Source organism: Toxorhynchites rutilus, chromosome 3, assembly GCF_029784135.1.
Source record: "Toxorhynchites rutilus septentrionalis strain SRP chromosome 3, ASM2978413v1, whole genome shotgun sequence".
Classification (NCBI taxonomy): domain Eukaryota; kingdom Metazoa; phylum Arthropoda; class Insecta; order Diptera; family Culicidae; genus Toxorhynchites; species Toxorhynchites rutilus.
In genome coordinates this window covers 229444885-229467255 of record NC_073746.1, presented here as the reverse complement: position 1 = coordinate 229467255, position 22371 = coordinate 229444885, and the positions used below count along the sequence as shown (strand labels likewise).

Sequence of the window (22371 nt, the reverse complement as noted above, 5' to 3'; positions counted from 1 at the left end):
TTGCTCAGGATTTCAAAACCGACTTGCGCTTCCAAAGTTCCGCGGTTATGACGCTGCAGGAGTCCTATTCGAAGATACCAATTTGTGTGCTATCCACGCAAAACGCGTCACATCATGCCCGAAGACGAATGTCCCATCGTATCCGAGGAGAGCGTGCTATATTAGCTTAGCATATAATCAACGGTCCTTTTCAGGGCTCCAAATTTGATGGATTAGAGTTTAGAAACGTTTTTTGCAGGCCGAACTGAAAGGAGCATTTAGCGAAAATCGTGGTGTCGATAATAATTCGATACCGATAGGTACCATGGATATGGATTTGATAGTGAAGAATATGAAATACATGACATGATGTAGTAAACATTTCCCCATATCGAAAAAATCACTTTGATGAAACTGCATTATAAAATTATTTGTGTACGAATACCGCAATCGATAGTCGACTCTAATTTGCGATGGGTAATTTCCGCGGAGGACTCGATTCCTCCTTTGAGCATTAATAATCTCTTTCTGGCAAAACGAAGTGGTATGAATCACATTATTCGAAAGATAAAATGAAGATGTTTTCTGCCAATTTCCTTCAACCTCCAAACATCTCTTTCTCCAGTTTGTGGTTCTTGTGTTCGCTAATCCTTTCTCACAACACCCATTTCTCGTTTGCGAAATTGTTGAGTAACATCGTTTTCCAGTGCGCGTAGAGCGGGAATTCCTAAAAATTCTTTGCATCTCTAATAAATTGCCGAAAGTGGTCTTACGTTGAACGCACTTGATTGAAAAATCCAAAACGAAATGTATTTGATCGCAGCATTATATTAGTAGGAAGCAAATAATCGCTCGAAAATTACATGATTTCCGCGATGTGAAACATTTTCCGTTTTTCATGTTATGCATCCAATATTGGATACGAAAATTTTCTACTAATGGGGAAAAATTATATTCAGAAGCTTTCCTGTTAATTGCGATTGATTGAAAAATCACAAAACCAAATGTATTTGGTTGCAGTGTTGTATGGATAGAAAACATTAAAATAAACTCTTTTGCATGAATGTATTTTTCAATTCCCAGGGGAACTGGTAGATTATTTAGCGATGATAGTAACGAGTGTTCCGCGCGTGTATGTGTGTGTGATGGCTGCTCCGATGTTTCAAGCGGAACCGTGGCATCACTTTCCTCCCGATGGATTCTCTTCTGGCCTAAGATGCACAAACAGGCTCTTGGTGACACCGTTCATCAGCGCTTTCAAGATAATCGAAGTAAGTTTCACCACAACAGCGACAACATGCTCGAATCGCTGTTCAATTATAACTGAGCGGGTTTACGAGCGGCGCTCGCTTATATACCGATTGGTGATTTCAATAGCCTGTTTTGAAAGCGATTTTAAGGCTATTGAAACAAGTTTTTGGATGAAAAAGTGACAAGTATATAACGCGTAGACATTTTATCTTTTGAATGAAGTGTTTATCATACCTTTCCGTTCAGTTGTTTAAGAGCTATTAACGCTCAAAATCTCGGTGTGCGGCGTAACGCTTTCGTTTTCGAAACTTTGATTTTACACCCCGGTATAGAAATGAAAGACGTAGTCCTACGTCAAAAGCTCACATTTCTCCTCACCGAACGATGATTTAACATCATCTAAAAATATGCTGGGAGGCATAGTCGAGTTCTTCCGTTTAGAGTTTACATAGCTCCAAAAGCTCTTTGGGTTTTGCCTGAGATTAGTTTGGACTCGCAAAACGTACGATTTGTAGAGCGACGAGTTTAGATTACGGTACTCGTTGCACGCTAAGTGGAAAATACGTTTATTTGCCAAGCAACGGTTACGTCGAAATCTGCGTTGCGAAGCATTTCGTTTCCGTTTCAATTTTCGTAACAGCAAGGTGCTCCAGGCAGGAGAAACAGCAGGTCGACGAGTTGGAACATTCGAATTCATCCAATTATTTAGCACGGAACTCAACGTTTCAGCCATTTCATCAACATTAAGTCCATCGAGAAGATCATTAACGTCAGTCAGGAAGTCATCTAGAGCGAGGAAATCAATCTTCCTGTAATCTAATGCAAGCTCAACATTTTCATTCATATTATGCGACTGTGCACAATCGTCAACCAAAGGTGGAAAGGAGATGACAAGAGGCGGATGGTGAAGGTTAGAGGCGAATGAACTGCAAAGTTTAAAGCCTCTTAAAAACAAAGAAACGTGAAACGTGGTGAAGGTCAGCTGGCAGAAGTGGCGAAACGGATCTCGAGATTTCAACAAGCAAATCAGAGGAACAGAAGAACAAGTCGAGAATTCGCCCTAAGTGGTTGTACTCATGATTCCTTTGGAGCAGATTAAGGAAATCCATGCTATCAATCAATAGGGAGCTAGCCATTGATAAAGGAACATCATTCACGGGTTGGATGAGACCATCAGAACAACTCCAGGAAATTCCAGGTTGATTATAGTCATCGCATACCAACAAGCGATCGTCATCGGAGCCAATGTTTGCTAGTTCGTGAATGGACGCAAAATGCCCATTTAGTACGTTGAGGTCTTTGCTCTTGTCTGGCGGAATATAAATTGCACACAGCAGTAGTCGCTTGGATCCAATCATAATAGATGCACACACCTGCTCTAAAGTTTCACCGCTGGTTACAATTATCCTATTACTGACGAGTCGATGGTGTACGGCGATTAGAACTCCTCCAAAACTCAATTTGTTGCTGTTTTTACAGCTTCGGTCGCATCGATGCACAGTATAGTTGCTACCAAAAAACTGCGTCGAATTGATGGCGTCGTTGAGCCCCGTCTCGGTTAAAATGATGACATCAAAATTACAATCCAGGGTGTTGCAGTAGAAATCGTCGATCTTGGTCCGCAGTCCTCGAACATTTTGGTAGTAAATCCATAAACGGCTAGCTTCGCTGGTTGTGTTCTGCAACAAGCAATCATCAGGCGCAGGAATAATTGGTGAAAGGAACAGATACCCACCTCTGGTGGAAACCCTTGGGTTCCCACCATTCACAGAATGTCGCGAGGAATGATTATTAGTAATGGTGTCAACCCTAGGGTTTCCACCGTCCAGAAGGCATAGCCTTAAGTAGTTGCTCGAGCATTGCCGTTGGAAGCACGCTGGTTTTTTGGATAGTCGATGAATCCACGGAATAGTAATCCATCGGGCCAAGTGGATGCGCCGAGAGCGAGGCCTTTCAATGATAGATCCAATCCGATTTTGAATGAAACGGAAGTCAGCTTCGCAGTATCTGCCTCCTTAGGAACAAGACGTACCACGTCAGCAGGACGGGTCAGATTCAGACAACGAGAAGTAATTTTTTGAACGTCGTCAACAGTTGCTAACGGGTGCAATCCGGATAGGTATAGCCAGAATTTAGGAGCGGGGATAGATGGTGTCAGGCATGGCAGAGACAAGTCACTGAGATCAATTTTGTTGGTCCCGCGGACAGAAGAGGTGCCAATCGGTTCGCCTTCATTACCGCGACGACGTTAAACACCAAGTTGGGGCCAGGTATTTTCCATCCTTGGTCGAGTCGGTGGATGATCGGCAGAGTTGTCAATAGAGATACATTTGTCCACTTTATCACTCAGCGATTTCATCAATTTGGTCAACTGTTGGACCTGAGCCGGTAAGCCATCAGGTGACGAAGTAGTGCCATTCGTGATCTCATCAAGTAGATAGGTGTTCACACTTCTACCTCCCAATTTATCCCGGCAAGTTGCACACACGAATACTGCTTTGCCTTGGGAGAACAGATCTTTACTTGCACGACTGAGGTTGAAACCACAACATTGCGTGCTGATGTGGAAGTAAACCTCACAAAAGCCACAACGCAGTGGCTCAATTTTATTTATCTCCAGCAGACATTCTCCGCATTTTTTTCTCTCCATCTTCCAACAAACAAAACAGACGGTGAAATGATGGGGATACAGTTTAGAATTATATACTTCGGGGTCGTTAAAACAGTAAAACACCAATGAACTTCACAATTTTGCGATGTAGACAGGTCCAAGTAAACAGTCAACGATGAAAACAGATTAAAATATTACAGTCAAACTAGTAAAAAAAACTATCTTCCAGCAGACAAAATAAAAACGTTTACATTGTTTACATTACACAAGGGTTGTGAAGCGGTTAAAGAAATTCATTTTAATTGATAGAAACAATCTAGTTTAATATAATTTTTTAGGATAAAATTAATAATAACACTTGAAAAAATTATTAACTTTTAAGTGTTTCACTTCCAAAATGTTATTAAAATTCACTAATTCAGTTGTTTCACTACTATATCCTGTACTAAATTTTCTCATATTTCAAATGAAAGCATCAGAATCGTCTTCCGTAGCGTACTTTTGAATGTAGAGCCAGTTTGAGGCAACAGAGTCGGAAACAAAAAAAAAGTTCTATAATTCTGTCATTGTTGAAATTCGAACATATGCGTAGGAGGATTTTTTTCATCAAATATGATCGTTTATCACCTCCTGAAAGAATCTGGATAAATTATTTTTTTCATGTAAGAAAGATGTTTTCTTACTTTAAGGGGATGAATCAAAAATCAAATTCCTCTTTTATTTTCAAAAAACGAAAAATACATGCAAAAAAACTAATAAAGAAAAAAAATGTTTTGACTCGATTATCCGGAGGATTCGATTATCCGGAGTGAAAAAAAATCAATACTCCGGATAATCGAGTCCGACCTGTATTTTCGAAAAGTACTCATCGAAATAGCCAACAAGCCAACATGAATAACAAACATGCCAGCTGTTATGCCCTCATATGCCTATTTTTATACCACTTTTTTCGAAAACGATCTGAGACAATCGATTTTGGAGGAATGAAACTGATGAAAATTTTTATTGAGAACAGTGAATGTTTTTCCGTATGCGAAAAGAAACTCTTTGATGATAGCTTCAATCTTTAATGGAAACTTCTGATTTCGAAATGAAAAAAAAAATTACAGCAGAAATTCAATCCAATAAGTTGCAATGGATCAATCGAAACCGACTTTGGCTGAAGTGAAAGCTGGATTTTTTTTCATACGTACATTTATTGAATATTCCTGATGTGGAAATAACAATATTTGGTTATGCATTCAGTTCTAACATAATAATGTATTACGTTTGTTATCAATTCTTACAGTTAAAATTTCACATGTGTACTGGAGCACAACACTAACGTTTGACCACGTTCAAATAATTAAGGTTTATTTCTTCAGTCGTGTTACCATAGGTTGACCGGGTCGCCTTGCTAGTGGATTTGGATGATTCTTCGCCTTTTCCGCATATTTCCTCCTCGTTTCATCAAGTTCTTCATTAACCGTCGCCATCCCTAAGTCTCGATGTATGACACTATTGCGGATGTACCAAGGGGCGCCAGTAATTAGTCTTAGCAGCTTATTTTGTACTCTTTCGATGGTTTCGATATTACTTGCTGAAGCTGTGTGCCAAAGTTGACAGCCAGAAATAAAAAAAAAAAATTCATCACTAAATTTCGAAAATAACAAACCCTAATTATGAGCTTCTATCATGCATCTAATCGGTAAAATCCAACAAGTATTGGTCGCGACCGAACGAAATAATGTCAGAACAAATGTCCAAAATTAGCCTTATGAAATGTCTCACATTCCACCAGGATAATGCCAAACCTCAGATCTTTTTGGCAATTGTTTGGATTTTTTGAGTTTATCTGGGATGTGTTACTCGCCCGCCTGTGGCCGGAATAAACCGCCGCAGTAAACAACTGCAACAGCAACAACCACTTAGGAAAAGTGTAATAGGCGAGAAATATTGAGATCTCGATTTTTTTCTCCACTGTATATAATAGAAACCTGTATATTTTTGCGTGGTTTTTTTACGAAGTTTTTTTACGTGGATTTTCTAATTAACGTGCTTTCTTTTACGCGGATTTTCCAATTAACGCGGCTTTTTTTACGCGGATTTCCCAATTAACACAGTTTTTTTACCAGTGCAATATCACATCTCTCCCTCAGTTCACATTTCTCTAGTATACTCCCTCAGAGCATATTACGGTAATAAATGCTTGTAACGGAGCTTAGCGCTTATGAAGGGAATTAGTGCCGCACCTTATCACTAATTCCCATTGGGTAACCATTGGGTAACGGGGAGCTCACCGGGCGGTACAACGGGATGGGGTTTTTACGGGCAAAGATTTGAGAATGTCTTTCCCTGTGTACTTAGCTCTGGATGGTCCAACAGTGGTACTGCACGTGCATCGGCAGTAGAGTGTACAAATCACAAGAGAATCTTCCAGCAACAGCAGATGACCAGATTAAAACGAAATTGCAGGAAAAACTACGGGTTTTCGGAAGCGAGCAACACTTAACTTTTTACTCCCGTTTTACTCAAGGATAGTCCCATTTGATACCTATCATTAGGTGCCATAGTTTTTCTCACGCGGATTTTCGAATTAACGCGGTTTTTAACGAGGTACGTTTCCCCCGCGTGAAAATAACCTGGGTGTATAATCGAGTCAAAAAAAACTTTCTTTTTCGTTTTTATGCATATACATTTTGTTCTTCGAATATAAAAGAAGAATTTATGTTTTGATTCATCCCCTTAAAGTCAGAAAACACCTTTCTCACATGAAAAAAAATTATCCAGAATATCTCAGGAGGTGATAGACAATATTTGATGAGAAAAATCCTTCGAATTTTAACAATGACAGAGTTATAGAGCTGTTTTTGATGTGTTATTATTATTTTATCTCAAAAATTCAAATTGAACTTGATTGTTTCTATCGATTAAATTAAAGCTCTACTAGCTGACCCGGCAAACGTTGTTCTGCCATATAATGTATTTCTAGAGAATATTTTGGTTGGTAAAAATAACGAATATTCTTCACGAGAGCAGTTATCGTTCAGATCTGTCAAATTGATCTAAATGATGATTTTCACAGCGAAACATACATATGCGTACTTCTTATTTTCGATTTTTCCCGTTTTATTTTAAATATCCTTGTTAAATGAAGATATGCATAGCCATATTTTTCGAATTTTTCCAATAATCTCAAATATTTTCCAAAGTACTCTATCATTATAATTTGGGTGAAGACAAACTCACAAAATATATGGACGAAGTAGATCTGATCAGCCGTTCTCCCGTGATGATGAGTTATACGTACGTGGGAAAATTCTCTTTTATATATAAAGATAACCACTCTACAATTTGTTCTTTGACACCCAACTTCTTTCTTAATTTCGCTGCAATATCGATATACACAATTTTTGGGTTTACGAACCCAAAAATTTTACGTTTCTCTACGAGACAAATTTTGCTCTAAATCTAGTACACCGAAAATTATAACTTGAAAAATATACATAATACTAAAACCATTTCGATTTGAGTTCGAATTTTCTCGAAACGAGTAACTCGTTTCGAGAAAATTCAAATGTGCAATCCCACCCCAGTTATCGACATTCGCGTTTAACTGGTAGAAATCCAGATAAAATCGAGAGGAACCTCAATGAATTGTTTCACGATTCACGTTGATCATGAAATTGGATAAACAAAAGGTTTCCAATGGATGTTTCGCATTGAGTGCGACAACAGGTATGAAATATAATTTGAGGAAATTATTTTTCTGTAATTTAATCAATGTTTTTGTCATGCGAAAATATTGTCAATTTTCATAACATTTCAAATTGCATTCGAATGCCCCTAAAAGCAAATCTTCCATTTGAATACGGCGTCGATTGTTTACGAAATTCTGCTTTTTAACTGGTTGGAGGATCAGCTAACGTTCGCCCAGTTAAAAAGCAGACCAGTTATAACCAGGACCAGTTAACGAACTATTACTGTACATGAATTCAGCGAAGACTGAGAATTCTTGGAGCGGGTATTGTTATGTCTAACGAGATTTAGTCTGCTGAACCATAGATGAAAGGGAATTTCATAAAGGAAATCATACCTTCGTGAGGAGAGGTGGGTTCTAGTTCGACTATCACTTTTTCATAGAGTGATGGAACGAACTGACATTTCATATATAGCAAATTGGAGTTTACTATAATAGATCACACTAATGATCGCAATGATTTAAGGTTCTCATAGAAGAAGATAATCAAAATGATCAAATGATGTTCCATACTTTCATGATAAACTTGATAGATGAATGTACCTGCAAGCTTCGAATGAATTTAGTTGGTTGTTTTCATTCACGTTATACTGAATATGTTTATCGTTCAAACAATGTTCATTAACACGTCAGAAATTCTCATCTCCTAAGTATGGTTGGAAAAATCTATTTTCTATTCGGATTATTACTTTAATCGACAAACATCACACATACACAATACATGTCATGATTCATTCACTCGCTTCTCGTTAGCCTCCCATTTGATCATTTTCTCACAGTTCCGTGTGTCTCGGAGTGCTTTCCTTCTCCGATGGATGAATGAAGAGTCCCTCAGCTACAGTCCAATCCGAACCCGAATATGGATTGGATATACCGACCACCTCCATCTGGCCATTGATTGGCCGTCCGAATGTCCGACCGGAAATGGATAGATACGCATCGGTATCTATGTGACGTAGCTTAACCTTAGAATCACGCAGCCAAGAATCTCCAGAGCACACGACCATCCAATGATCACCGGTATCGCCAACTCCTAAAATGTGAAGACAGCCGATAAGTACATGATGTAGCGAATAAATGTGAAAGCATGCGAATACCGTTGTCATCTCCATACGCGGAAATCTCTTGATTGCCGGAAAGTGGACTCTGGAAGTGATGGGAATGCAGGTTTTTGTTCGTGGCCAAGTGATGCAATCGAATAGTGTCTCCACATTTCACAGGTTCACTGGAATGTTTTTTGTTTTCAATGGAACAAAATGTTACTTGATTGGAAAAACTGATTATATCGGAGTTTGAATGGATGCATCAGTCACACTAGATTTCAGAAGAACAAGAAAGGAAGGAACACAAAATAATTGCAATACAATAATTGACTTAACGAATAAAAATTTGAAAAATGTGCAATTATTTAACACACTTCTCTCGTGAGAAATATGCTTTGATGTACCGAAAGAAAGCTTTCATTCAGTTGAAATCGATGAGTTGCACAAAATAAATTTTTGCCACTTCTTCAATACAGTCAGCTAAACACTGAGTCGGTATGTTGGGACAAGACATTAATCGTCATGAAATTTTATAGGCAGCATCGTTATTGCATTAACATCTTCACCTACAACATCGAGTCTCCTCGGGGTGCACTTGCATATCATAGGGCGCCAGGACGCTCAGCAGAGTAGTGACCGATTAGTGACCAAATTACATCATAAGCTAAGTGGTTAATGAAACATCCATATCAATATCCCAGCAAAGCATAAGTAACGAGACAGGAATTAATTATTTGGTCTATGATCTGAATGTTGCAAGAAATAGCATTATTTTTGTTGAATATATAAAGGTATCAAAAAAAGTCAAACAGATACACAAATAATCAATGGTAATTTCAAAACCAGATATACACTCACCCTCTTTCACAGTGCTTCCCGGTGGCAGCTTTGATCGCCCAGTGACTGTTTACATCCTCTTGCACCTCAGTGGCAGTTACCGATTGCTGTCCGGAACCAGTTCCATACTTCACATCGTGAGAATGTAACCGCACCTTGTAGTCACTATTAAGCAGTTTCAGAACCGAACCACAGGTCACATACTTGTTGTTTCTGGCTGCTGAAATTAAATAACAGATTTTCACATTTATTGACGTGGTCTTTCGAAACTGCCCCAAGTATGATCTATTCAGTGCACCGGCCTTTCAATGAGATTCAAACGAAAGCAAAACTCGACCAATCACGGCCCACCAACACACAACTTTATCAAAACATTCACCAGTCGCACTTATTGATAAACTAGGCTGAGCCATTCCTTACCATTAACAGATTGGAAATTCTGAATTAAACTAATGGCTACGACTAGATATGCTATCACTATAACTTGTGTCATTTTGCGTGATTACAGATTAACGATCCTTAGGTAAATTTTCGAGTGATTTAAAGGAGAAAATGCAGGTCTGCACACAGAGAACCGTAAGAATATTATGTCTGACAGTCGATCGATTTACTTGCGTCAATCGCTCACGAACACGACAGCCGAGTTTGACAGCAAGCATGTAGGGCTGTGCTTAGCTCACCATTGCATATTATATTGCACGCAACAAATCAAGAATACAGTAGAACCACGATTATCCGCGAAATAGTCCGGAATGCTCGCCGCAGATTACAAATTCGTGGATATCGCAATAAAGGAGCTTTGATCGCCCAGTAACCGTTTACATCCTCTTGCACCTCAGTGACAGTTACCGATTGAGGAATCTAGAGCAAACACGAAAAAAAGATGTTTCAACATGAAAACTATGTTTTATCAATACAGAAATCATTAAACTATCCATCTATAAGGTCGTGTACACCAGTAGCCAAGTAATGTATAAGCCATGGCCAAAAAAAAGAAATAAGCCTATCACTCACTGATAAATTCAGATTTACTATGGAACTCGCTGTCGCGAATAATCAACACCGCGGATTATTCGCTCGCGAAATGCCCAATTATACGATAATTTATTTTAATTGGAATAATTGAATCGATGTTTCGGAATACATTTTTTCAATTGTAAATTTGTGAAGTATTTTTGAGTATCGTAGGACCTGTTTGTGCTTCCGTGGCCGATTGGTTAGCGTCAAACCTAACATGCCGGGGGTTCGGGTTCGATTCCCGTTCTTGTCGGGGAAATTTTTCTTCAAAGAAATTTCCTCCGACTTGCACTGAGGTCACGCGTATTCTAGAGCTTGCCACTCAGAATGCATTCAAGACGTGTTATTTGGCATAGAAATCTCAACTAAGTACTAATGAAAATGACGCAAGTAATGCTACGTTGAGACGGCGGAGTTCCTCTAGGAACGTTAGTGCCATATAAGAAGAAGAAGAGAAGGACCTGTTTCGTCAGAAATGCTTGGCTGTTAGGTGGATTTTTTTTTCAAATATATTATTAACTTACTAACATACTTCTTTTACATATTGTAGGCAATGCCGGTTATCTGGAACCATATTTGATCACCTCATTTCGAATTTCTTCCAATCCTGCGTCTCCGGATAAATTAAAATTTGATGAGATTTTATCGAAGACCAGAAAAATGGAGTGCTAAAAATGTGTTCCGTAGCGTATTGACCACAAAACAATTACATTACAAACAGGAATTTCTGCGCGACACAAAATCAACCTCGACATGCACAGTTTTTTCGCGCGATGAACATGCGACAAGTGAATGTCATTTTTATATTTTATTTACATCATGGCGGAAGAAGATGTGTCTGTGTACGTGGAAGCACTAATCGGAGATATATTTCAAAGAAGTGCACATTGCAATCAGCAAGCTACAACTGGGCATGGAACTACAACAGACGTGCGGCAACGTTTATGACATCAATACTACCCGCGGGAATAGATCCGATTCAATCGAAAGCAACGAAGCACTACATATTGATGACTAATGGTGAATTTCACCTCCGTCCAACATGAAAGTTTATATTTTAACATTATATTACATTTTTCTTGATGGTTGACGGCGATGTAATCAGCGAACTTACTACGAATAAATCAATTTGAAATACCTATGAATATGTTAGACATAATACTGAAAGTGTTTACATATACGTTCCACGAGCGCAATCACGAAATCTTTTGGACAGTGATTTATGAATGTCGTGGTAAAGTTTATTTCACCAACAAATCATGAGTATCAATCCGAAATTGAATGAAAATTAACTATCAAAATAGTATTCTATTTAAATGAAAAACACTTTTTTCGGTGAAAAAATCTCATACGAAAAATGTTTTTGAAGACAACTTTCTATTCAGCAATTTCATGCGAAACCAAAATAGCGGTTTTCAGATTTTCGTCAAAAGTGGTAATTTCGTTCTTTATCGCAAAACATTAGACCCGTATTTTTTTATTTTTTCATTAGGGTACCCATTTCCAATTTAGGGAGGTCTGAAAAATCAACTTTTTCAACTTTTTCCAAAAATGACTTTTTTCAAAAATTCATAACTTTTGAATCACCGAACCAATTTAGATGATCGACATATCAAATTAAAGCCAATTAGCTAGCTTTGTTTGTAAAAATATTACACTTGCAGACATTTTGGATTTTAAATTTTTAATTATTGATTGTATTTGTTTTTTGTTGTTTTCATGGTCTCGGGACCAAAGGCGCTATATTTCTTTATATTTTTTTGTGAAAGATGAGCCTTTACATAACATATCTCTAAATCAGAGAGGTGTTTCTTTTCCTTTTTAAGTTATGATTTTTCAAAGTGATCCGATGGTCCGAAAATTCATTTTTCCCTTTTTCCAAAAGTTACATTTTTCAAAAAATTAATACTTCTGAACTGCTGAACCGATTTATATGATCGATATATCAAATTAAAACCGATTAGCTATTCTTTCTTGAAAAAATATCACACTCGAAAGAAAACTGGATTCTAGTTGCAAAGATCTAGTCATATAGTACAGAAATATTGAACGAACCATGAAAACTATAAAAAAACTGATACAATAAATAATAACGAGAACAAAATAACGAGAATTGCAGCTGCAGTAAAACCAGCTAATTGGCTTTAATTTTATATATCAATCATCAAAATCGGTGCAGTAGTTCAAAAGTTATGAATTTTTGAAAAAAGTCATTTTTGACGAAAATCTGACAACCACTATATTTGTTTGGCATGGAATAGCTGATTATAATGAAAAAAATCAATAACAATGTTGGAAATGTATAGACAAATGGTTATATAAAAGTCAGAAAATACGTGTTTCAAGTAATTAAATAACGTGCTGTATAATTTTTTATTAAAATTTTGACATTTTAAAACAGGCCCGTGTCTTCTAACCTGATAGAGATTACACTAATGAGTTTGGGACCCAAATTATGGCCCTTAATTGAAAGTCGAGATACCACTGTCATCGCGAAAAGCAACGGCATTCAGTACAAAGGGTTCAACTATGCTTATGAAATATTCATATACTCATAATTTTGTGATGATGATAGAATGGATGATGCCACGATTTCCGTCTCACAACGGATTTCTTTCGTGTTATTTTATGAAGTGGTCGGTAATATTTTTTTTCTAATCTCTCTTGTTAACCAGATATAAAATACTTCTTGCTTATTACAACATACATTCATACTACTATTACTAGTCCATTTAACGCGTTTTTATTTCTTAAAAAAATGAGAGTTGCGAGGAATAAAACTGCGAAATGTGAGATTGATTCATTTTATTTTATGATTCCCTTGTGCTGCAAACAAAATTACGGAACGCATCGCGAACCTGCTTCCCGGTTTTCGTTACACCGCGATGAGACGGATTATGCGATGATCTTTGCACGTTTCGTAAGAAAACTTCACCCTCCATCATAACATCGGAATACCCTTCTCTATCAATAACAACATTGTGCAAAACACATATAGCTTTGGTAATATTTTCGGCTGTTCTTACATCGCATTCAATTGGTTTCCAAAGCAGCCTCCATTTAGCGTTGATGGCATCAAAAGCACATTCGATTGATTTCCTTCCTCTCGATAGTCTGGAGTTGAAATATTCTTCTGCAGCTGTGCAATCCCGTCGAGCATATGGTCGTAAAATATGTGGCAATAGTGGGTAGGCTTCGTCAGCTAAAAACACATATGGCATGGATACGGTTGTTCCTGGGAGATTGCATTCTGGAGGAATAGTCAATTGTCCTGTTTCCATCAACTTGAATAGCTCGAATGCATTAAAGATTCCACCGTCGCTTTGTTTTCCATAAACGCGCACTTCTATGGCAACAAACTTACACCTGGCGTCGGCAATGTTCGGTTATAGAACATAGTTCCGGAACGCGGTGGGCATTACACATTTGCCACAACAATTGGGGAAGTTCCACAATTTCCAGTAATCTTGATCAATTTCTAAAAAAAAGTTGTTCGGTTGGTTGTGGCATGTGAAGGGACTGTAGTTTAACCCATAGTGCAAAACAGGTCTCCTTAACAATTTCAGCGACCGTTGATCTTCCGACGCGAAACGAATATGATAGTACATTGAAAAATAATCCCGTTGCAAGAAACCTAGAAAGCACAGAAAAAGGGATTGTGAAATAATGCCGGAAAACTACGTGAAGGGGAAAGAGATTCAAAATCGAACATAAAGATTATTTATCAATATTTTCTTACATCAGTGCGATCAAAAGTTTTTCGCCAGGCTCAATTGGAGTTTTAATTAAGTTGGTCCACTTTTCATGAGAACAACTTCAATATGTCCTAAAATATATTCGAAAGTTTCGATACTCATACGGGTATAGTTGCGATATTTGTTCGGATCTTTAACCAGGTCTCGATATAGATGTTGGTATTCTCCGTATTTTCCTCTTTTCCTATTGATGGAGTGGATTCCGAAGTCTTTTTTGTTTCCGGAAAAAAAAATTACGTACGCTTTCGGACATTAAATATTCTTCGTCAGAATCCAATGTCCTGGAAAAAAGGTAATGAAGATGGTCGAGTTTCGAGCGACATAGCATGCGCTGCCATGATTATTTCGCAAATAGTGACGTCAGTCGTTGTGTTTATATTTGATTGCCCTCCGCATTCATGTAAAAATGCTATTTTCAGGAAGTAAATTATCAATTAAAGACGTACATTTTTGTAGAGCTCCCGCTGGATATGAGGCTAATGTGATAGCGTGGAATGAATATTTGTGAAATCACGTCGAAAAAGACAGATAAAGGAGATATTTCCAAGTGCAATTTTCACTCCCCCACGTTGATAGAAACAAACGTAGTTTCATTATTTTACCGTTATGAAATTGATGTTTCGAAGGCTCTCAGTGTCGGTGTGTATGTTGTGAGATAATAATCGCCAATTAATCGAAATTTCAGTGAAAATTTTACTGCTTTCGAGATCTAAGCATACGACTGCTCTCTAGACCTTTTTACCACATGAATAATCGAAATAATACCAGGGACAGACATACAGCTGTACTAGCGTTGTACGTGTACAGCGTTGTACAGGTACCATCGTAGCATGACAGACATACTTTGGTTGTTCATTGCATCGCATGTCAAACTGACAATCAAAAATTCGATCAATTTTCACCACATGTTTCAATGAAAAAGTTTTTTATTTACCGTCTGAACTATCAAACACAACAAACAAGTTTCCAATCTGAGTTATTAACTCAAAAGAAAGTCAATGAAAAAAATATTTACCAAGTGTTTTGATTCAGTTTGTTCATGCTACCCTCCACTAACCGTTTGTGGCGCTGCGCACAGTACAACTGTAGCCATGTACAGCGGTAAAATAGGTCGGTACAGGTACAACGATTGTACCGAGTTGCTTGCATGGTTCTAGCGCTGTACATGGTGACAGACATACAATTTTCGAAGTACAACGGTAGTACAGCTGTATGTCTGTCATAAGTATAAGCCACGATATAAATGTCTTCTGTTAAAAATCAACCAGTTTAATAATTCATGAGAATTTTGGCTCAAATGATCATGCAACCGTGAGTACTTTCAACATTGTTTTGTTTCTTCCATATACATTCCATATTGAATGCAAATAATTACGACACGATATTTTGCTTGCTAATACAGATACACTTCGCCTACTGGTCCACCTCTATATGTACCTCATTGGTCAGAATCCATTTCGAAACTTGAACACAAAATGAAAATAACACCTCTTGTTTACATCTGTCGCGTACGTCTGTCGCATTCAACCGCATCCACTATGTCGCTTAAAAATCGCATTCTTTTCGCGTCGCATCGCGTGTCGCGTTCAGGCAAGGCGCAAATTGAGAAGCGTATAGCGCTCGTAAACGAACACGAGACCACCAACACGACTCATACGTGCCACAAACGTAGCGTGGTGAGGCGCATATTCAGTCGCAGTTTGGTGTAAATAACGTGCCACTCGCATACAATGTCTGATTCACACAGTTTTGCGCGATATATTTATTTACTAACACAATCACCCGACCGGTACGACCAGCACGAGAAACTGTGGTTTAGCCACAGCGTCACGCGAGTCGTGTCTCACGAGCGCTCCACAATCTCGCGTCATCTGGCCAATTTGCGCCGTTCTATCTGTTTTCATTAGCCACAAAAACAGGCGCTATATCGCGGCAAGTTACTCGCGCTATACGCGTCTCAACTTGCGCCTGGCCTCACCCCAAGACCTTCTTCAGTAGCCTCGGCATCATTTTTATTATTAACAATCATCCTTTTTTGAAGTTGTCACAACCATGTTGTAATGAAATAAAAGTAAAACGATTCGAGCCAAATTAGAATTTACTCCGATACCTTCTGCCATTCCAAAGATTTTTTGGTTGGAGGCCCAGGACTGTCAGGCGTTGCAGTTGTATCCACCCACACCGAAGCGAAAATTGGCTTCGATGTGCACGCTGCCTCAGCCAATATCAAACCTTTTGTCATCGCAAGATTTATCTCCATTCTTCGTATTAGCTCCTGGAATTATTGCCGGATCGCTACGTGTAATTTGAAGTATGTCATAATGTATATTTATAATCAATTAATTGACTTGAAAAATCGCACTCACCTCTAGCTTGCATTTTTCAAACGAATCGATAGCAATTGAGGATACGACTTGAAATCATAAAAAGTGACTGCTACAATCAAGTCATTCGCCCCAGAGAATACCGTAAAAGTAAATAAAATTCTAATTTGGCTCGAATCGTTTTACTTTTATTTCATTCCAACAGGCTTGTGGCAACTTCAAAAAAGGAAGATTGGTATGCTTCAACACAAACCAAGTATTTGAAGCAGATAACCAATTCCGCCGAATGCGAATAAAAAAATCATCTTTTATTCATATGATTAAATACATTTTTTTAATTTTTGTAACCCACATACACAGCACATTTAGAATTAGATAGATAGTCGTAAAAAAAATCTTCACTCCACTGATTTGATGGCAAAAATATGTTTATCCAGAAATGGATCTGACATATCTATAATCATACACTTAGTTGCAAAAAATATTACATTCATGAACTTTATTTGAATTGTGAACTTTTTCCTTGTGCCCTTTTCTTTTAATTTGTTTTCAGAAATCCAAATCTTTGAAATGAAACAATAATTCGGATTCCTTCAACAACATTAGAACAATGTCTAAGGCGTTACGTAGGGGTTTTTGAAAATTCGAAAAATTTCCAAAAATGGCGGCCATTTTTGTTGAAAATTAGTTATTTTTCATTAAAAATAGCTGTTTAGAAATTCATAAAAAATCGAAAAAATGCGATATCAAAAAACGGCTATGTAACGCTGTAGATAATTCATTTTTACATGCTGGTAAAATATTTCAGCTAAATCGGTCGAGTAGATCCTGAGATACGATACCAATAGCTGAAAAAACATGATTTCGAGAAAAACGCGTTTAAAAATTCGTACAGCAATACAATATCCCTTGAGGTGTTCTCATACTTTTGGCTCTATCTTTCCAACGAAATGAAATATCGAAAAATCCTTTTAGGACAACATTTCTGAGGGCAGAAGCTTCCCAAAAATGCAAAAAAAAACATTTTTCGACCTTCCGGACCGGGTTCCTCTCTTAAAGCCAAAAAATTCGTATGATCGATTCTATATCGGATCGCTTGATGGTTCCTTTGGGTATACTTTGGGTATACCAACAACACATACAAACTCCATTCGAAGCTTCCTTTTTTGTTTAAGCGTAAATATCCCCCATTCTGGATAAGGGAGTTTTCGAAAAACTCAGATTTTAACGTCTGCGACACTAGGGAATGTAGTCCGATTGAGCTAACATCTTGCATTGGGCATTGCATTTATCGTGTAAATCAACATTTCGCACGAAGTTCCATATGAAAAATCAAGATGTTCATCTACATGGGCACCCTAAACCATACGTTTTGATTCCGATTCCGAAAAAAGAGTAAGTCCCAGAGTGTCGATTTTTGACAAAACAAATTTCTCGAGATGACGTTTCATGCAATTTGAAGTTATTTAACATCGAAAAGTTTTTTTTAAACCCCGATTTGTTTTACTTTGTTGTTTATGCTTTGAACGCTTTGCGCGACTGTCCCTTAAGTCCAATTGAGCTGAAATTTTGCATAGGGTGTTTTTTCGAGGTGGTGAATATGGGGTAATATTTTTTTTGAAATTTTAGGGTTGATTGTTTTCCCACACATTCATTGGCATCCTAATATACAGCCATTTCATGCCAAACCGATATAGTGATTCTCAGATTTTCGTGAAAAGTGGTATATTTGTTCTTAATCAAATTATTAGACCCTTATTTATTTATTTTTTCATTAGTGTGGGGATTCTAGAATGGTCCGAAAAAATATTTTTTCGCCTTTTTCCAAACATGATTTGTTTTAAAAAATTCATTACTTTTGAACTACTGGACCGATTCAGATGATCGACATATCAAATTAACGATAATTAGTTTTTTTTTGAAAAATATTAAAAAAAAAGAATTGGATTTTGTTTTCGCAATTATTGATTGTATTTTTTTTTGTTTTCGTAGCTAGAGGCGCTACATTTTTTTATATTTTTTCTTGAAAGCTGAGGTTTATCATATAACATAATAAAAAAACAGAGATGTGATTTTGATTAGTTTTAGTTTTTAAGTTATTATTTTTCAAGGTCAACCGATGGTCTGAAAATAATTTTTTGCCTTTTCTCCTAAAAATGGCTTTTTCAATAATTTATAACTTTTGAACTACTGGACCGATTCAGATAATATAAATGGATTTCTGTCTGTCTTTCTGATTCTTATGGACTCGGAAATTACTGAACCAATTGACGTGAAAATTTGTATGTAGGCGTAGGGGCCGGGGAAGGTTTGATGATAGTTCGGGACCCCTCTCCCCTCTCTAAGGGGTGGCAGCCATACAAATGAAACACGAATTTCTACATAACTTTAGAACTAAGCAAGAAAAACGAATCAGATTTTGCTTGTGGAGGTTTTAGGAGTTACGAAATGTTTTTATGATAATTCGACACTCATTTAATCTTTTTGGGGGGGAGGGGAAACTAATCAAGCAAATGGTACGATACGGGGTGCTTCGACACTCCTCCCCCTCTCTAAGGGGAGGAGGTCATATAACTCGAGAAGTAAGCAAGTGAACGGAGCGAAATTTGGCATATGGACGCTTTAAGGGGCAAGAAATGTTTTTATTGTGGTACGATACTCCTCCGCTCTCTTTAAGATGAGGCTGTCATACAAATGAAACTCAAATAATATCCTTAATATTTTTTTCCAAAAAGACTTAGAAATTGGCTTTAATTTGATATAGCGATCATCTGAATCGGTCCAGTAGTACAAAAGTTATATTTTATATTATATTATTTTTGGAAAAAAGACGAAAAATTGATTTCTCGGACCACCCTGAAATAGAAATGGGCACCCTAATGAAAAAATTAAAAAAAATATGGGTCTAATATTTTGCGAAGAAGAACAAATCTACCACTTTTCACGAACATATGGGAACCACTCTATCGGTTTGGCATGGAAGATATACAGATAGACAGATATACAGGTAGGACTCGATTATATACAGACTCAATTATATTAGGTTGGGGGAAAAGTTATCCATTATTTTATCGGTAGCTGGGTTTAGTGATCAATCTTTCGCGTAATATCGATAATACAATTTCAAGTTTAGGATCGTTGTGAAGGTGACATTTCAAACTGAAAAAAATCTTTTGCTGATTTTTGTTTGTTCCATTCAGTTGTGAGTTACAGGTTGTTAACAATGCAAGTCAGCAACGCGAAAATTCGGTACATTTTACACTTTTTCTTTTATAAAGGCGAAAATGCAAGCCAGCCGCTGGAATTGTGAATAGTGTTTATGATGCCGATACTGCAACTGCAAATACGCGTGATTTAATTTGTTTTTCGTGTTCTTTATTATTTTTTTAATTTCTTAAAAAAATATATTTTTTTTAAATTTTTTTAAAATAAAAAAAATATTTTTTTTTAAATAAATAATAAACTGAATTCAGATCTCTACTGTCAACAAATGGACCGTTTGAAGCTAGCGATTGACCAGAAACGTCCAGAATTGGTCAACAGAAGAGGTGTTGTGTTCCATCAGGACAACGCAAGGTCACACAATTCCGAGAGCTTGATTGGGATGTTTCCATGCATCCACCATCTAGTATGGATCTGGCACCAAGTAATTACCAATGATAATGTATTACTTTTTCCCCAACCTAATATATGATTCGATTATATACCATTTTGGACTCGATTACATGCAGTTTTAATTTTTTCTTTATCATTCAAATATGACTTATGATGTAACCTTTCTACGTTAAAGTGTAATTTATGTGGCTATTATACAGTGGAGTAAAAATAGCGATTTTCGAAGTTCTTGCTTGAATGGTGAAGACCCAGGAATTGTTTATATCGAAATTGCAGCGAAATTAAGAAAGATAGTAGTTGGGTGTCAAAGAAGAAATTGTAGAGTGGTTTGAGAGCTTTAATTTGATTAAGAGAAACAATGAAGTTTAATATGAATTTCTGGGACAAAATTAATAATTACACATTGAAAATTATTAACTTTTCAATTTTCAATTTCAAAATGTTATTTAAATCCACTAATTTAAATGTTCCACTACTATATCCTGTACTAAATTTTCTCATTTTTCAAATGAAAGTAATAAATTTGGCTTACATAGTGTACTTTTTAGTGTAGAGCCAATTTGAGGCTACAGAGTTCGAAACAAAAAAAAAGTTCTATAACTCTGTTATTGTTACACGGAGAAGGAGATTCCGAAAAAACATATTTTTTCATGCGAGAAAGGTGTTTTCTGACTTTAAGGGAATGAATCAAAAATTAAATTCTTCTTTTATTTTCAATAAACAAAAAATATATGCACAAAAAACGAATAAAAAAATTTTTTTTGACTCGATTATATGCAGTAAAAAGAAATCGGAGTATGTAATTGAGTCCGCGCTGTAGAAACATTATATACAAATTCGAATATATATTTTTTTGTTGATTTTACAGAGTTTAATAACTTATTCTCTTTCAAAAATCGAAAAAAAACATCGTTTTGAAACCTCCTAAAGCATGCTTCCACCTAAATCTTCTCAAATCTTCAATTTAAAATTTGTAATCAGTACTCTGATCGGGGGATTTTTCGTCAAAGAAATTTCATCCGACTTGCACTGTGATCACGCGTATTCTAGAGCTTGCCACTCCAGATCACATTCATGGCGTTTTATCTGGCATAGAAATGTCAAAGAGATATTACTAATAAAAATGACGCAAGCAATACCTACTTTGAGAAGGAAAAAGTTCCACTGAGAACGCTAGTGCCATCCGAGAAGAATCAGTAATATCTGGAATTCGAAGTCTAGTCATCTGAAATCTCAAATCATGAATTTTCCAGAAATTAGAATTATGTATCACTTATGCAGCATCTAAATGTGGCATTCGAATCTAAAATACGGATTCTCAATTTCAACCTGAGTTCAGAATGTAGATCCATTATGAATTTGGGTTTGCCTTCTAATCCATACATCCCAGAATCGTTTCGGCGAAAAAACTTCTGCATTTCCCTAGAAAACGTAGTGTCTCAAATACTTAGGAAGGATGGAAGCATTGTTCCACAAAACACGGGAATATATATTGGTTCCAAAAACAAATATAGTCATAAATTATTTTGAATGACTGCTTCGACTTGACTAATATTCATGACCGTTGACTCATACACTAAACCTACGGTATCCTTTCGTAAGCTTGAATCGTGTAACTTGGTGACAATCATAAGTGACATTGTCCTTCTAACCACTGTCCACTGAAGCATTTATGACTCATATTGAAAAGCTGAAAGTTCTCTCTGTCGCCGGCAAAAGCACCTCGGAATTTCTCTTCACTCTCCATCTTTCGACTGCAGTTACCTTCACAGTAGATATACAGCAAAAAAAACCATAACGAATACTGCTTGTTGGCTGTCACGAAGCGTGTGCCAAAGCTTTCAGCCAGTCGACACGCGCTCGCTCCTTTCGTTGTCTTGGGGAGAGCGCAAATACACGCGTAGCCCCCTAACTCTGGCAGCAAACTTCAACAGGCAAACGGCAGCAGCAGCAAATGGTATGCACAAGAAGTCTCGGAGATTTCTCCGCAGCTCCATTCAGTAGACAACGAACCCTGGCTGCATGTCGTCGTCGCTTGCAGATCGCTCTCGTCGCGCCACGCGTAACTGATTCGGTCGTTCCGTGTGTCACCTCGCAGCCCGCACCTTGCCTCTTGCTACGCCGCCACCGTGAAGTGTGACAATCTGAAAGTGGATTACGTAGTTGCTTTTCATGCGGTTCGCGGGCGAGGAAAATAAAG

General features: G+C 37.3%; 2 protein-coding genes across 4 annotated transcripts in view; one reads left to right on the top strand and one right to left on the bottom strand.

The window, feature by feature from the left end:
- Nucleotides 1-8216: 8216 nt before the first annotated feature.
- LOC129776837 (stromal cell-derived factor 2) lies at nt 8217-10069 on the bottom strand. 2 transcript variants are annotated; one of them, XM_055782723.1, is made up of 4 exons: nt 9881-10069; nt 9482-9677; nt 8678-8805; nt 8217-8613 (listed from the first exon to the last, which is right to left on the bottom strand). In XM_055782723.1, the coding sequence occupies exons 1-4, from the start codon at nt 9951-9953 to the stop codon at nt 8354-8356; spliced, it is 657 nt and encodes a 218-aa protein (XP_055638698.1). In that variant the 5' UTR covers nt 9954-10069; the 3' UTR covers nt 8217-8353. The 2 variants fall into 2 exon arrangements, with proteins under 2 accessions (XP_055638698.1, XP_055638697.1); XM_055782722.1 differs by having other exon boundaries at nt 9482-9680; nt 9881-10067.
- A 12115-nt stretch (nt 10070-22184) lies between these two features.
- Nucleotides 22185-22371, top strand: part of LOC129775792 (chitin synthase chs-2) — an 87863-nt gene continuing 87676 nt past the window's right edge. For both annotated transcript variants that reach the window (XM_055780894.1, XM_055780893.1), the window contains exon 1: nt 22185-22370. The gene's annotated coding sequence lies outside the window, so the exon portion shown is untranslated. The remainder of the gene's footprint in view (nt 22371) is intronic.